Source organism: Amaranthus tricolor, chromosome 5 (genome assembly GCF_026212465.1).
Source record: "Amaranthus tricolor cultivar Red isolate AtriRed21 chromosome 5, ASM2621246v1, whole genome shotgun sequence".
Lineage (NCBI taxonomy): Eukaryota > Viridiplantae > Streptophyta > Magnoliopsida > Caryophyllales > Amaranthaceae > Amaranthus > Amaranthus tricolor.
This window is the reverse complement of record NC_080051.1, coordinates 22,745,112-22,758,067: the sequence shown is the minus strand read 5'-3', so window position 1 is coordinate 22,758,067 and position 12,956 is coordinate 22,745,112. Positions and strand designations below refer to the sequence as shown.

The following is a 12,956-nucleotide window of genomic DNA, read 5'->3' as shown; positions in this document are numbered from 1 at the left end:
ATGCTACATAAAGGATGCAAATCTTTGATTAGTATTGCCAAGTGAAGAATATATTATATTAATCTGATGATGATCATACAGTTACTCTTGCTTTTATTTATCAACACATATCGGGTGTTTTATATTTGTTATATTCATGGGTCAACATGAAAAGTGATGGAGTATGATATTGACACATATTGGAAGAATATTATATTATTTCTGCATGGGAATTCAATACTTCAGCATTATTATTCGTATTATATTGGGTCTTACTTACATGTGGTTTTCAATGATGAATGTATACAATCATCTGAGCTTTCACCTGGTTTGAAAGACATATTATTATTATTGAAGTCCCAAAACATGGGCATCATTTATTATATTATGGAATCATCTGAGCATTCAAGTAGTTTGAAGTCATATTATTACTGAAGTCCCAACACGTGGGCGTTCTTTGTCATATTATGGAATCATCTAAGCTTTCACCTAGTTTGAAAGTCATATTATTATTGAAGTCCCAAAATGATTAATTTTGGGCGATATTTTCCAAGTATTTATCTTAATTATCAAACTTTCACCTAGTTTGAAAGTGAAATCATTGCGAGTGTCACCTAGCTTGGTAACTCGGACTCTTATTAAGCCCCAAAACGAGTGATTTTGGGCGTATGTATTCATAGCGAGTATCACCTAGCTTGATAACTCGATAACTTATTAAGCGAACCTATGTCCGATCAGTATATTCATCAATGTTTTCGAAGGATTCACCTAGTATGATTCCTTATCTAAGTCCCAGGTGATTGACGGCTGGGCAATGCGGACCTACGTCCGATCCAAATATTCCTTAAATGCAGACTTATGTCTGATCCGAATATTCATCAATGCTTTCGAAGGATTCATCTAGTATGATTCCTTATTTAAGTCACAGGTGTTTGACTGCCAGACCATATCATCATATCAAGCTCAAATGTCGAATCATCATATCAGGCTCAAATGTCGAATCATCATATCAGGCTCTAAAAGTCGAATCATCAAAAGTGGCCCAAAGGCCAAATATTTATAATTCATGGGGCTTCCACCATCATGGGTCCATCGAGGCAAGAATTCGAAGTTTACCTTATTCGGACCTTATTGCATGGTTTCTTCCGAATATTTATTTGATCTGCATCACAGGTATGATTTTTTCCGCATAAAGACTGATACCCTCGCTACATTAAATTCTCTCATCTATCACTCTTCATGCGTGGGGCTAATGTTATGGGGTCAAATAAATAAACCCGTAATTTATTTAGTCAAACCCTAACCACCCAACTTGGTCCAATAACTTCTTAAAATAACTACCCATTACTCACCATAATCTACCACTCACCCATCATCCCCATGATTCCCACATTTATTCACCATTTAACCTTCATTCTACCATGATAAATACATGTCGCGTACATCATTTGCAGGGGACTAAGCTTTTATATTGCTATCGTTACACCACAATAAATATTCACCCTCCTACGTACAATCTATACTGGACCAAATATTCCTTCAATTGATCTGAACTCATCCTACAATCCGTTAATCTTGTATTCATTCATTATCATATATTCATTACTTTCTGTCTCTCGATCTGACTTGAGCGTCGGAGGGGTTTTCCGGGAAATAACCCCCCGGACAAGGCTAACGTTGTATTGCAGGATTTGAGGTCTCATCAGCGGAAGGATCATAAACATTTTCAGCATATTGATGGTTGTACCCGATTACACCTATCTCCAGGTATTTTAAGTGTCTTTTACAATTCCTCGTTTCATCACCGAAACAAAGATAATTTTAATTAATTTTATTTTAAATATACATTATTTTAGTTGTATGTATGGATCTATCTTACGGTAAGACAATTTCATATAAAACTTATTGTTCACATTAACACATTTAACATACTTCTATATTCTATCATCACATATACGCAGTTCTCCCCGAAATGGTAATGGAAACAAGAATATCACCTTTTCTCATTTTTCTGTTTGATATCAATTTGTAGTCTTCTTATGATCTGTTTTGTTTTTTGTTGAATGTACTTATTCTACTTTCTGGACCAAGTTATTGTTCTAACAATGTGATAAATGATTTAGAAAACATTAATTACTTTATCTTTTTCAGCTTTGAAAATACACCTTAAAGTATTAAACAAACAATTAACTATGCTTCTATCAAATCAAGTTGAATTAATTGCACTTTAAAAAGCCAATAAAGAATATATTTGGTTTTGATCATTACTACAACATAAATAGAATGAAAATGTATCATAACAAAACTTCTCAGTTATAACAAAATGTTATATCAAAGGAGACACAACTAGTAAAATACTAAATTTATCAGAAAATATATGTTTTACAAGAATATGAATATTCATTCAAAGAGGACTTTATATCAAATGGAATTAAAAAAGTAAAGTCAACTTTAAAGTCAGTGTTAAATAATATTAAAATTGGTTATATAAAAAATTTCAATACATTTATAAATTTATTAAATCTAACTAACCTATAAATAATAAAAACTTATAAAAGATCTATGAATTAAGTGTATTTTCTATATTGAAATAGAATATTTATAACTATATATTTAATTTTTGAATTTTGAACTGTAATTCAAAATAAACTCTCTCCATTTTATTTACATCTCTTATATGTAAGTGTAAATATTTATTTGTAGTTAGTGAATAAAATTTAAACACATAAAATTAAACAACTTAATTTCAAATCAAATTAATAAATATAAGCTAACTTAATTGTTTTAATATCCTTTTATTTTCATAGTAATAAATAATATATATTAAAAAATAACTCATAATATATATTCTATATATCCAAAATCCAAAATCTTTAGTGTCTAAAAACTCTATGATAAGTGGCTACGTGCGACTTCTTTTCTGTTTTTCTATTTTCTCTCTCCTCAAAAACCCCTTTTTGCAAACTCTACCCCTCCATTCGCTTCGTTCTATTTCTCTCCTCCAATTTCAACCTTAATTTTTAAAAATAAAAATAAATAAAAGAAGTTTGAAGCTCGCATTAATCAAGCTCCATTTCTTCTCCAATTCATTGTCTTAGAACTTTTTTTTTATTTTTTTAATTTTTAATTTTGATGTTTAATGAAACGATATGCTCATTTTTATCTGATTTGATTTGAACAATGTTTGGAAATGTTGTATAATTTGATAGTTTAGGTTTTGAGTTTGTTTATTTGTATGTTGAGCTGAGTTAGCTCGGCAACGAAGTCTGAGAGGAATGGACTCGGAAAGTAGTAGTAGAAGTAGCAGCAGCAACAACACTGACAACAACATTGATCGTGATGATAGCAAGAAAATTCCCAACGGCAACATTGATGATAGTCCTTATTATCTTGCAAAATTCAAACTCTATGAAACTCGCACGGTATAATTTTTTTGACCTTTTCTTTTGTCTCGATTTGATTGGACTTGTGTTTATCGATTGTAATGTGATATTTTATTTGGATAGAGTTTGATTTGGCTCCGGTTTTTTGATTGATCGGCGATTACTTTTTGATGCGTTGTTTCAGTTCAAATTTGACATTAATATGTGTATGAATTTGAGATTTTTGTATCTCTGAATCGATTTGTTTTTGGTGGATATGATGAGCTAAAATAATTCCCAATGACACTCGTGCTATAGTAATTAAAAACGTAATTTTATTACTAAACACACAACTCAATTTACAAGAAGTACAATTTATATTTTAGTAGACACGCACTCGACACAATTATTTTAGTACATTTACACTTAGACTACAACTTACACGGTCACGAAATAATACTCTCACTTATTATTTTCAACTCACTCTTAATTGTGCCTCTCTTCAACACACAACACACTAATTGACACTTTCTATTTATATTGGTGCTAAATAGGCTAAACTATGTTATCTATACTACTCCACAAGCTCCAACATACATTTAACTAGAATAGTCCATAAGCTATAGAATTCTCTATATCAATTTTAGTCATTAATTTCTAGAACTCATTATACAAATGAACTTTTTAATTCATCTATTAGTCTAGAACTTTCTTTTATCATACTCCAAGTTTATATGTAGAAGATTTGTCTAGATTATCTCTAATAGAATGTAATTCTGGAATGTTTCTTTGATTGTAATGGTAAATCTAAGAATTTGGTTCTCATTGATTAGTAGTTCTAGGGTTAGTTTAGTAGGTCAATGGACTTGATGACTTTTTATGAAAGCTATTGGATGACTTTTGTCAGCGCTTTTAGCGTGGATGTGTGATTTTGACTGAAAATCACGATAATTTTTCTATGCAAAATTGATTTATTTGTATAGAAGTCATTGTTCAATGTTATTGTTATTTTATGTGTTATAGCAGGAAATTTTGCAATTGTTTACTTCATGAATCTTATTTTTAATCATTTCAACGCACTTTAGAAACTTCTACTGAAAATTATGGCGATGAGTTGAAGTCTCCTGTTAAATGCATTTCAATTATCTTCATAGTGTACAAATAATCAATTGGATTGAACCAAATTAGTCAATCTTAATGTCAACTACTTTGTATTCTTTTCTTTATGGTGATTGTAGTTGCGAAATATTTGCATAAACACATAGTATTAATTTGGAAAAAATGTAAAAAACAATACCGCGGACCAGACTGTTAAAGAACGGTTTTCAGTCCGGTTTGATTTTTAAATGGTCCGGTCCAGACCAGAATTTATGGTTTGGTCTTATTTCAGTGCCAACCGGACCGTTTGCACGATTAATAATCATGAGTAGAGATGACGTAGTAGGTTTCAAGTGTTTATTTGACAAACTTTGTGTTTTATATCTTTTTTTGTTGAGCAGAACTTTTATATGGTGGGAAGAGATAATAGTAAGAAGTTCTGGAGAGTTCTAAAGATCGATAGATCAGCGCCTTGTGATCTTCTTGTTTTCGAAGATCCAACTGTATATACATATCATGAGTGTTCTGCCTTACTGAGACGAATAAATGAAGGAAATATGCATGCAGGTGGACTTAAATTTGTTACTATTTGTTATGGGATTGTGGGTGAGTATCTAAGTAATATGTCTTTGAGAATCTTGTTTTACTATGATAGATTGATTAAATGGTGTTGTGGTACTTATGTATTCAGGTTTCTTTAAATTCTTGGGGCCATACTATGTGCTTCTTATAACCGAAAGGAGGAAAGTAGGGATGATTTGCGGTCATGCAATATATGTTGTCTCAAAGAGCAAAATGATACCAATCCCTCATGCTCGTATGCGATCCAATTCAAATAATTCTAAGAATGAAAAAAGGTCCTATGTTCATTCTACGTGTAAATGTAAAATGTATCTCATACTTATAAGAGACCGTATTTTTATTGTGCATCTAATTCGTGATTTGGTCCTTTTGGTTATCGTCTTTCTAAGTTTGATTTCATTTGATTTCATTTGATTTCATTGGTATTTTTGTTTAGCTTTTTGGTGTGACGATGGAGGTATAAGTTTGTCAATCCTCATTTGGTTAGTTTTGATGATTATTATAAACTGTGGGTTATTTCGTAGTTTACAATAATGGTATTCGTCTATAGTGTATAATGTATTCTTTTACTGAAAATACTAGAGGGTGGTGCTGTAGCATCATTTTGTATGTACTACTAGTTGTCTAGAAAATTCAAAGGGAAAGCTCATTGGTTTTTTGGTCTTAGGATAAGTTGTTTAATGAGACAAGCTGTATGGCCCGGTTGCTCAAAGAGACACTATCTCTTCTTACTTCAAGTTCATTTTCTTAAAGACATTTTTTTCTCGTTGAGTACATCAATAAGAGTCATATTATGTTCTTATACGTCAATCATTTATTCAGTTTCTTTTTCTTCACCTCATCTTTTTCCAATGGTAATGTATTTCTATATATATTTATCTGTTTCGCATTTTCTTTCTTGCTGAAATCATTAGATACAAGAAGCTCCTACGCACCGTGGACATTACAAAGGACTTCTTTTTCAGCTACTCCTACCGTATTATGCATAGTCTCCAAAAGAATTTATGTGATGAGGAGAATAAATTAGCCCCTTATGAAACAATGTTTGTATGGAATGCATTCTTAACTCGGGAAATTCGAAGTCTTTTGGGAAATACTCTTTGGACCGTGGCTTTGGTTCATGGATTCTTTAAACAGGTACTTCGGTTTTGATACTTTGAGTGACTTATCTTGTGACGGCTTAATTGTTGCTGCTGTACTTTGGCTTATAATTTTGCACTTGACTAACTAATGCACTTATTTAGAGATAAACTAATGTGGCAGCTATAAATGCTTAAAAGTTGGGATTATGGCTTTAGCATTGTTGTTGTGCCACTAACTCTTGTAGTATTAATTATCATATCTTCAGGTCAAAATCTTAAGTTCTGAGCGCACAGTCAGTTTGACCCTTATTGCAAGAAGATCGCGTCACTATGCTGGAACTAGGTAGTTATATTTGTACATGGCTGACTACTTCTGGACATTGACAATACTCACCTGAAGTTGTTTTTCTTGGATTTACAATTTTGATGAATTGAGGACTTCCCCTTTGTTGGCAGGTACTTAAAACGGGGAATTAATGAAAAAGGTCGAGCTGCTAATGATGTTGAAACAGAGCAAATCGTCTTTGAAGAGACCCCAAATGCAAACTTAGTGGAAATCAGTTCTGTTGTGCAAATTAGGGGCTCCATTCCCCTTCTTTGGTCTCAAGAGACGTCAAGATTGAATATAAGACCTGACATTATATGTATGTTCACTCCATGTTTGTATATATATTTTCCTTTTATTGATATTTTATATAACACATTAATTCAAATTTAGTGTCAAAGGATGACCTCCAATATGAAGCTACACGACGACATTTTCAAAATCTTGTAGATAGATATGGTAAACCGATATTCATACTAAATCTGATAAAGGTACACTTAAGCTTTTCTTAAGTTACAATGTTAGATATTTTGCGTGTGTGGCTTTATACGTTGTCTAATGAAACAGCTGTGAACAACTTGTAGACAAAGGAGAGGAAGCCTCGTGAATCTGTACTCCATGCAGAGTTTGTTAAAGCTGTTGCTTCCATCAATGTGACTTTGGATAAAGAAGATCGCTTAAAATTCTGGACAGTGGATCTCACAAGAATGTATCGCATGTAATTTTGCTTCTAATTTTATCCTTGCATCATTGAATTGATGATTTTTGTTACTTGTATAGGGAATCTGTATGACAATTGAGTTAATTTATGTGGATATTCCAGTAAAGGTGACAAGGTGTTGTCGTTATTAAGTAAAGTGGCTGAGACCGCGTTGGATCAAACTGGATTCTTATATTGCCAAGTCCCTCCATCTGTAAATTCAGAATCTGCATCAGGTATTTCCCATTCTACGATAGAGCACGATGAGGATACAAGTGACACAAGAAATTATTCTTTGAAGCCTCCAAGGTACCAAAGTGGGGTTTTGCGAACCAATTGCATTGATTGTTTGGACCGCACAAATGTTGCCCAATATGCATTTGGTTTGGTTGCCCTAGGTCATCAGCTGCATGCAGTTGGTGTCTACCCTACTCCAAATATTGATCTTGATGACACTTACGCTAAGATGTTGATGGGGCTTTATGAGGCCATGGGTGACACACTAGCCCTGCAGTATGGAGGCTCAGCAGCACATAATAAGGTAACTAACTCTATAGTTGTGCTTGTACTAAGTAAATGAAGTGTTCATGGGAAATCGTTCCACTAAATGCTCTATCATATTTTTTTTATCTTAGATTTAAATTTTATGTACCAATTATCTAGGGTAATTTTAACTTTTTTCCATGAAGTTTTTCAATCAAATGATTGCCTGTATTGATTCTATCATGGAAGTTTCCCCTTTATTGGATATAACGCCATATTGGACCTTCACTTCTTTTTTTCTTTTGCTTTTAAATATGATGACTTTCTCTATTCAATATGAGGGTACAAACATTCAATGTAAAGAATTAAAGGAGACGATCTTGTGTTGTACTTCTCTGGAGAAGTCTTTCATTGTCTTCCCGGTCTTAACTATAGCTTGTACTGATTTGCACTTTCCAGTAACCTTGTATTTGTGTTTTCATCTTTTTTTGTTTCTTCCGTTCTCATGATTCCTATATTACTCCTCACAAATCTGGAATTCATGATGCTACTAGATATTCTCAGATCGTAAAGGTCATTGGAAAGCAGCAACACAGTCCCAAGAGTTTATCAGGAGTCTACAGCGCTATTTGAATAATGCGTACATGGATCCAGAAAAGCAAGATGCCATTAATTTGTAAGTTAGGACTGGGCTCATATTGGGGTTTTTTTTTGTTTGCATTTCAATTAATTGAATTTTTCAGTTGTATTAATTTCTCTTCCATAATTTAGTTTCCATTTACAATGTCATATGTATATGTCTTATTAATGTGTTTGAGAATAATATCGCCATCTTTTTACCAGATTTTTAGGTCATTTTCAACCAGTAGTGGGTAAACCTGCATTGTGGGAACTTGATTCAGATCAGCACTACAGTATTGGGAGGCTTACCTCATCCTTATCAGATGATCTGGGCAGGTATGGAATTTTTACATATTGCTGACTTGCTGTGGTTATAAATTTGCCTAATCATCTATTCTTATGGGGTTTAACTCCAGCAAAAATTTTTTACAACTTGGTTAATGCTATATGCTAACTTTTCATTTTAATTATGTTGGAATCTCGACACTATGTATCGTATGGACAAGTGAAAACTAGATTATAGCTACGTATCACAGTTGAATATATGACTGTGTGTCTGTGTCTTTAGACAAAAATTATCCAAAAGCCTAAGAGCCTATACGGCCTAGTGTTGGAATTAAGATTTTGATCTATGGGTAGCTCCAATCAATAATGGTATAAATAAAAAAAAATACTCACTCCGCCTCTCGCAATTTGCTTTAATTTCAATTTTTAGTTGTCCCTCTCATTTTGGATCATTTTTTTATTTGAAATTGGACCCCACTATCTTTTTTATTCTTTTTTATTCTCATTCATACTTTTATATTCTCTTTTAGTATTTTCCATATAATTCAATCTCTCTCTACACTTAATATCACATCAATTACATTAAAGGTCATGATATAACAACTCTTATTTTCCTTCAAAATTCACTTTCTCTTTGATGCATTTCTAGAGGAGGGTATTAGATATATTTAATTCTAACATATGTGTAATTATACACAAGAGTCCATACAAACTCATTAGTGATCATATTCAATTGTCATTGTTCTCTATCCTTATTGATAACATATTTTGCTTTGCTTCATACTTGAACTTCATAATTAAAACTTTATTTCATAATGTTGTGCTAAAACAAAAATGGAAAGCCTTGATTGCAAAATATTCGGGTTGGCTACATGAACCAATATGTTAGTTTCAATTGTCGTACACATAAATTTTTCTCCATTCATTCTGCTTCTCTACAATTTTAATCTATAAATCTAGATCATTCATATCCTTTTTCAATCATGCCCACAAAATCATCTTCGGTCACTCTCGCCTCTTTTAAGTCCCTCAATTTCCAACTTTCTATCTTTCTTATTAGTTCACTAATATTTCATCTTTGTACATGCCCAAACCATCTTAAACGATTTTCTTTTATTTTTTCCTGAATATTTGCAACTCCTTATATTTTCGTTTCGAATTCCATCCCTCAAGGTATGCTACTCATACATCGAAGCATTTGCATTTTTGCTACCCTCTTCTTCCTCCTATGATCCTTATTAAAAGCCCATCATTCTGATCCGTATAATAACATTGGTCTAATGGTCGTTGGATGGAACTTGCCCTTAAGCTTTAGGGCACACCTGATCACATAATATCCTAATACTCCCTCTTCATTTTTGCCGCCTACACTTGATTCTATGAGTCTCATCTTGTTGAATGTTTCTACTATTCTAAAATGTGGACTCAAGGTATTTAAAGCATTCACTTTGAGCGATTTCTCTCTCTTCTAGATTTATAGTACCTCTCTTGTTTGTACTAAAGTTGAGCTCCATATACTCTGTCTGATTACAATATATATTTTAGACTTGAAACTTTGGATTTTTTCCTACAAAGATATCAATATGAACTCAATATTTTAGATTAAGAAATTTAGTTCTCTTTGTTTATTTAAACTATTTATTTTTTTCAACTATGTAGTCAAGTGAGTGAAGTGAGGAAGAAATCATGTGTACATATGTGATATGCTTGGTAGTTTGATGCTTATGAGGTGTGTGTATGGACAGTCAAGACATTAGCTAATAAAATGTTCAATTCTCTGAATGATGTTATCGCCTCAAGTTTTTAACCATCAATGCCTAGTGAATTTAGTAGTGATATGCCTGATGGGCTATGATAGACATTAAACTATTTAATTTTTTTTTAACTACGTAGTCAAATTAGTGAAGAGAGGAAGAAATCATGTGAACATATATGATATGCTTGCTAGTTTGAAGCTTATAAGGTGTGTGTATGGAAAGTCAAGAGAGTTGCTAATAAAATGTTCAATCCTATAAATGATGTCGCCCCAAGTTTTTAACCATCAAAGCCCAGTGAATTTAGTGATATTCCTGATGATGGACAAAAACTACATACAAAATTTTATTTTCTCAAAAGTTTTTGGTTTTTTAGATCGATGGGTAATATATGCTACCCCTGGTTGTGGCTTTTCCCTTACCAATACTTAGTCCAAGTAGAATTGGCAGTATATGGTCTGCAATAAAACTGCAAAACTGGACAACAGCTTAAGAACCTACCATTGTTTTTTTCAGTGCAATATATTGGTTAAACTACCTCTTTTTTTAAATAAGAACACTTCTTCATTGTATGTGAAAGCTTTTTGAATGAATTTAAGTCATTCGGGCGCAACCTCTTCGATAGGGCCAAAGATTAATAGTTCTTTGGTTTAGGGGTGTTACTCTTTCTGTCCAATTGATGAGATGTTTTTTAGTCTCCTTGGTGCAAACTCAAAGGAAGGGACGGAGTGTATGATTTGAAGGAATTATGATAGCTGAACTGTTTTAGCAACGCTTTCTTTCAGGTCCTTTTTGAAGAGGTCTTTGTCCGATGGAGTTCTTATGTACAAATGTACTTCGCCGGCAACAGCAGCTGATCTAAGCAATATTTGCCATCCTTTACTGGACTTTAAAGAAGACAAGAGTGGTATGTCAGACTCGACGCCTGAGATGGAAGCATGTGAAACCGATATATCATATGCCAGGTAAATCTACTACAGCTCTTTATTAGTTCTGTAGCTAGTCATATTTGTTCCTTATTGTATAATTGTAATATGGCTTCTTTCTTTTTCTTGTGCAAAGTGACATGACACATGACAATGATGATTTTTTCATTTATTAATTGAGGATTAGACCTAATTGATTATGTCTACTTGACAATATTGATTGCTCTCAAAATCTCTAGGTTTTCCCCATCAATGACTGCACGCCAACTTTTCACAGATATGCCCGAGACATATCTAACTGGTGAATGTAGTTGTAACAATGAACATGGAAATGAGTTGAACTGTCAGGATATTATTGATCTAGACTGGATTTCTTCATCTGGAAACTCATGTGAGGAAGACACATATGATAGGTAGTCCCTGACAACACTCACTTCTATTCTCCTGCAATTGTAACTTTCCATAACAGTTTCTGGTGATATTATGTGGAAATTCAACCATAACTGAAGTAATGTTTTATTTCTGTATGCTTACAGGTCTTCACTTGTAAACTCTCCAAATGGTGGTTCCTTGTTTGGGATCTCTGGATATGATGGATCAGAGGTCAGTCAATCCTCTTTATGCTAAATTCTTTATTAAGCTTTTTCTTTCTCAAAGATTCAATGCCGTGTTCATAAAAATGATTATGGTTAATTATATGCCTTTTTGTCTTTAAATTATTGAGTCTACAGTTGCAGTTTTTAGATTTTTGTTATTTGTTGCGGTTTTGACTTTTAAATAAATTTGTTATCTTAGAAGTTCTACTCTATATCATACACGGCATTCTTTGTACTCTGTACTCTGCAGGGGAAACATCGACCTCCAACACCTGTAGTTGCAGATTTTTCTGATAGCTTTATTCAGTGGGTTGAGTATGGAGCAACCTTAGCTTAGTCATCAGTCTTTATGACCAAACCAACTCCGAAGAAGGATGTTGGTTGTGCAAATGAATAACAAGCAAAAGACAACTTAAAAAGGAAGAGGTCTTGCCGTCTCGGCATTCATACTACATCAAAAGTTCCAACAGAGAAATGTACATTGACCGCTAATTCTACTAATTATTTTTCCTGGAGGTCTTATCTCCTCTCCAAACTACGATACATATCTGGTATAAATTTAAAATGCTCTAATCACTCATTCTTGTAAATTATCTGATTGACATAATTTTGCATGCTGCAGCAGCTACCTTTGATGTTTTAGGTATGTGAATTTCCTTGTTTGCCATGTATAACTAGTGTTTAATATATATATATATATATATATATATATATATATATATATATATATATATATATATATATATATATATATATATATATATATATATGTTCATATCTGATTGATTTTGATTGTCTATGTGCTTTCTTTTACTTAATTTTACATCAGTAGCTGTATTAGTTTTGTCTGCTTACTTTTGTTCCGCTTGCTATACCCTATGGGTTACTTGGCAAAGTCCGTCTACAGAAGGTATGTTGTTGGGTAACTAGCCAGCCTATTTTTTCTTGAATTGCTTGTTTGTTATGGACTATCGAATTTCTATCGTCAGAGAAGTTTTTGAGGACTGCAACGTCTTAAATCAGGATATATTGCAGGCTGAAACTCTTAACCATTGCTGCTAGAGCTATTATTTGGAGTATTGTCAAAAAAGTCTGAGCCATTGTTTTCTGGTGCTGTCAAGTTTTTGACTGCTGATATTGAAGAAACAAGGATCGGCTGCTAC

At 32.9% G+C, this 12,956-nt stretch overlaps 1 protein-coding gene across 1 annotated transcript; it reads left to right on the top strand.

Moving 5' to 3' along the window:
• The first annotated feature begins 2,866 nt into the window (after window positions 1-2,866).
• Window positions 2,867-12,421, top strand: LOC130813795 (phosphoinositide phosphatase SAC2-like). Its single transcript, XM_057679676.1, has 15 exons — window positions 2,867-3,401; window positions 4,841-5,045; window positions 5,131-5,296; window positions 5,936-6,158; window positions 6,370-6,446; window positions 6,560-6,747; window positions 6,822-6,919; window positions 7,013-7,146; window positions 7,252-7,669; window positions 8,166-8,287; window positions 8,455-8,568; window positions 11,057-11,236; window positions 11,437-11,610; window positions 11,734-11,800; window positions 12,044-12,421. Exons 1-15 carry the CDS (start codon window positions 3,255-3,257, stop codon window positions 12,128-12,130), a joined length of 2,400 nt encoding a protein of 799 aa, XP_057535659.1. The 5' UTR covers window positions 2,867-3,254; the 3' UTR covers window positions 12,131-12,421.
• Window positions 12,422-12,956: the final 535 nt, after the last annotated feature.

Bases quoted from the DNA above. Each gene is read 5' to 3' on its own strand.
- LOC130813795 (XM_057679676.1), top strand. From the start codon at position 3,255: ATGGACTCGGAAAGTAGTAGTAGAAGTAGCAGCAGCAACAACACTGAC. The intron at 8,288-8,454 runs GTAAGTTAGGAC...TCTTTTTACCAG, and splicing joins AAGCAAGATGCCATTAATTT to ATTTTTAGGTCATTTTCAAC. The intron at 8,569-11,056 runs GTATGGAATTTT...GCTTTCTTTCAG, and splicing joins TTATCAGATGATCTGGGCAG to GTCCTTTTTGAAGAGGTCTT.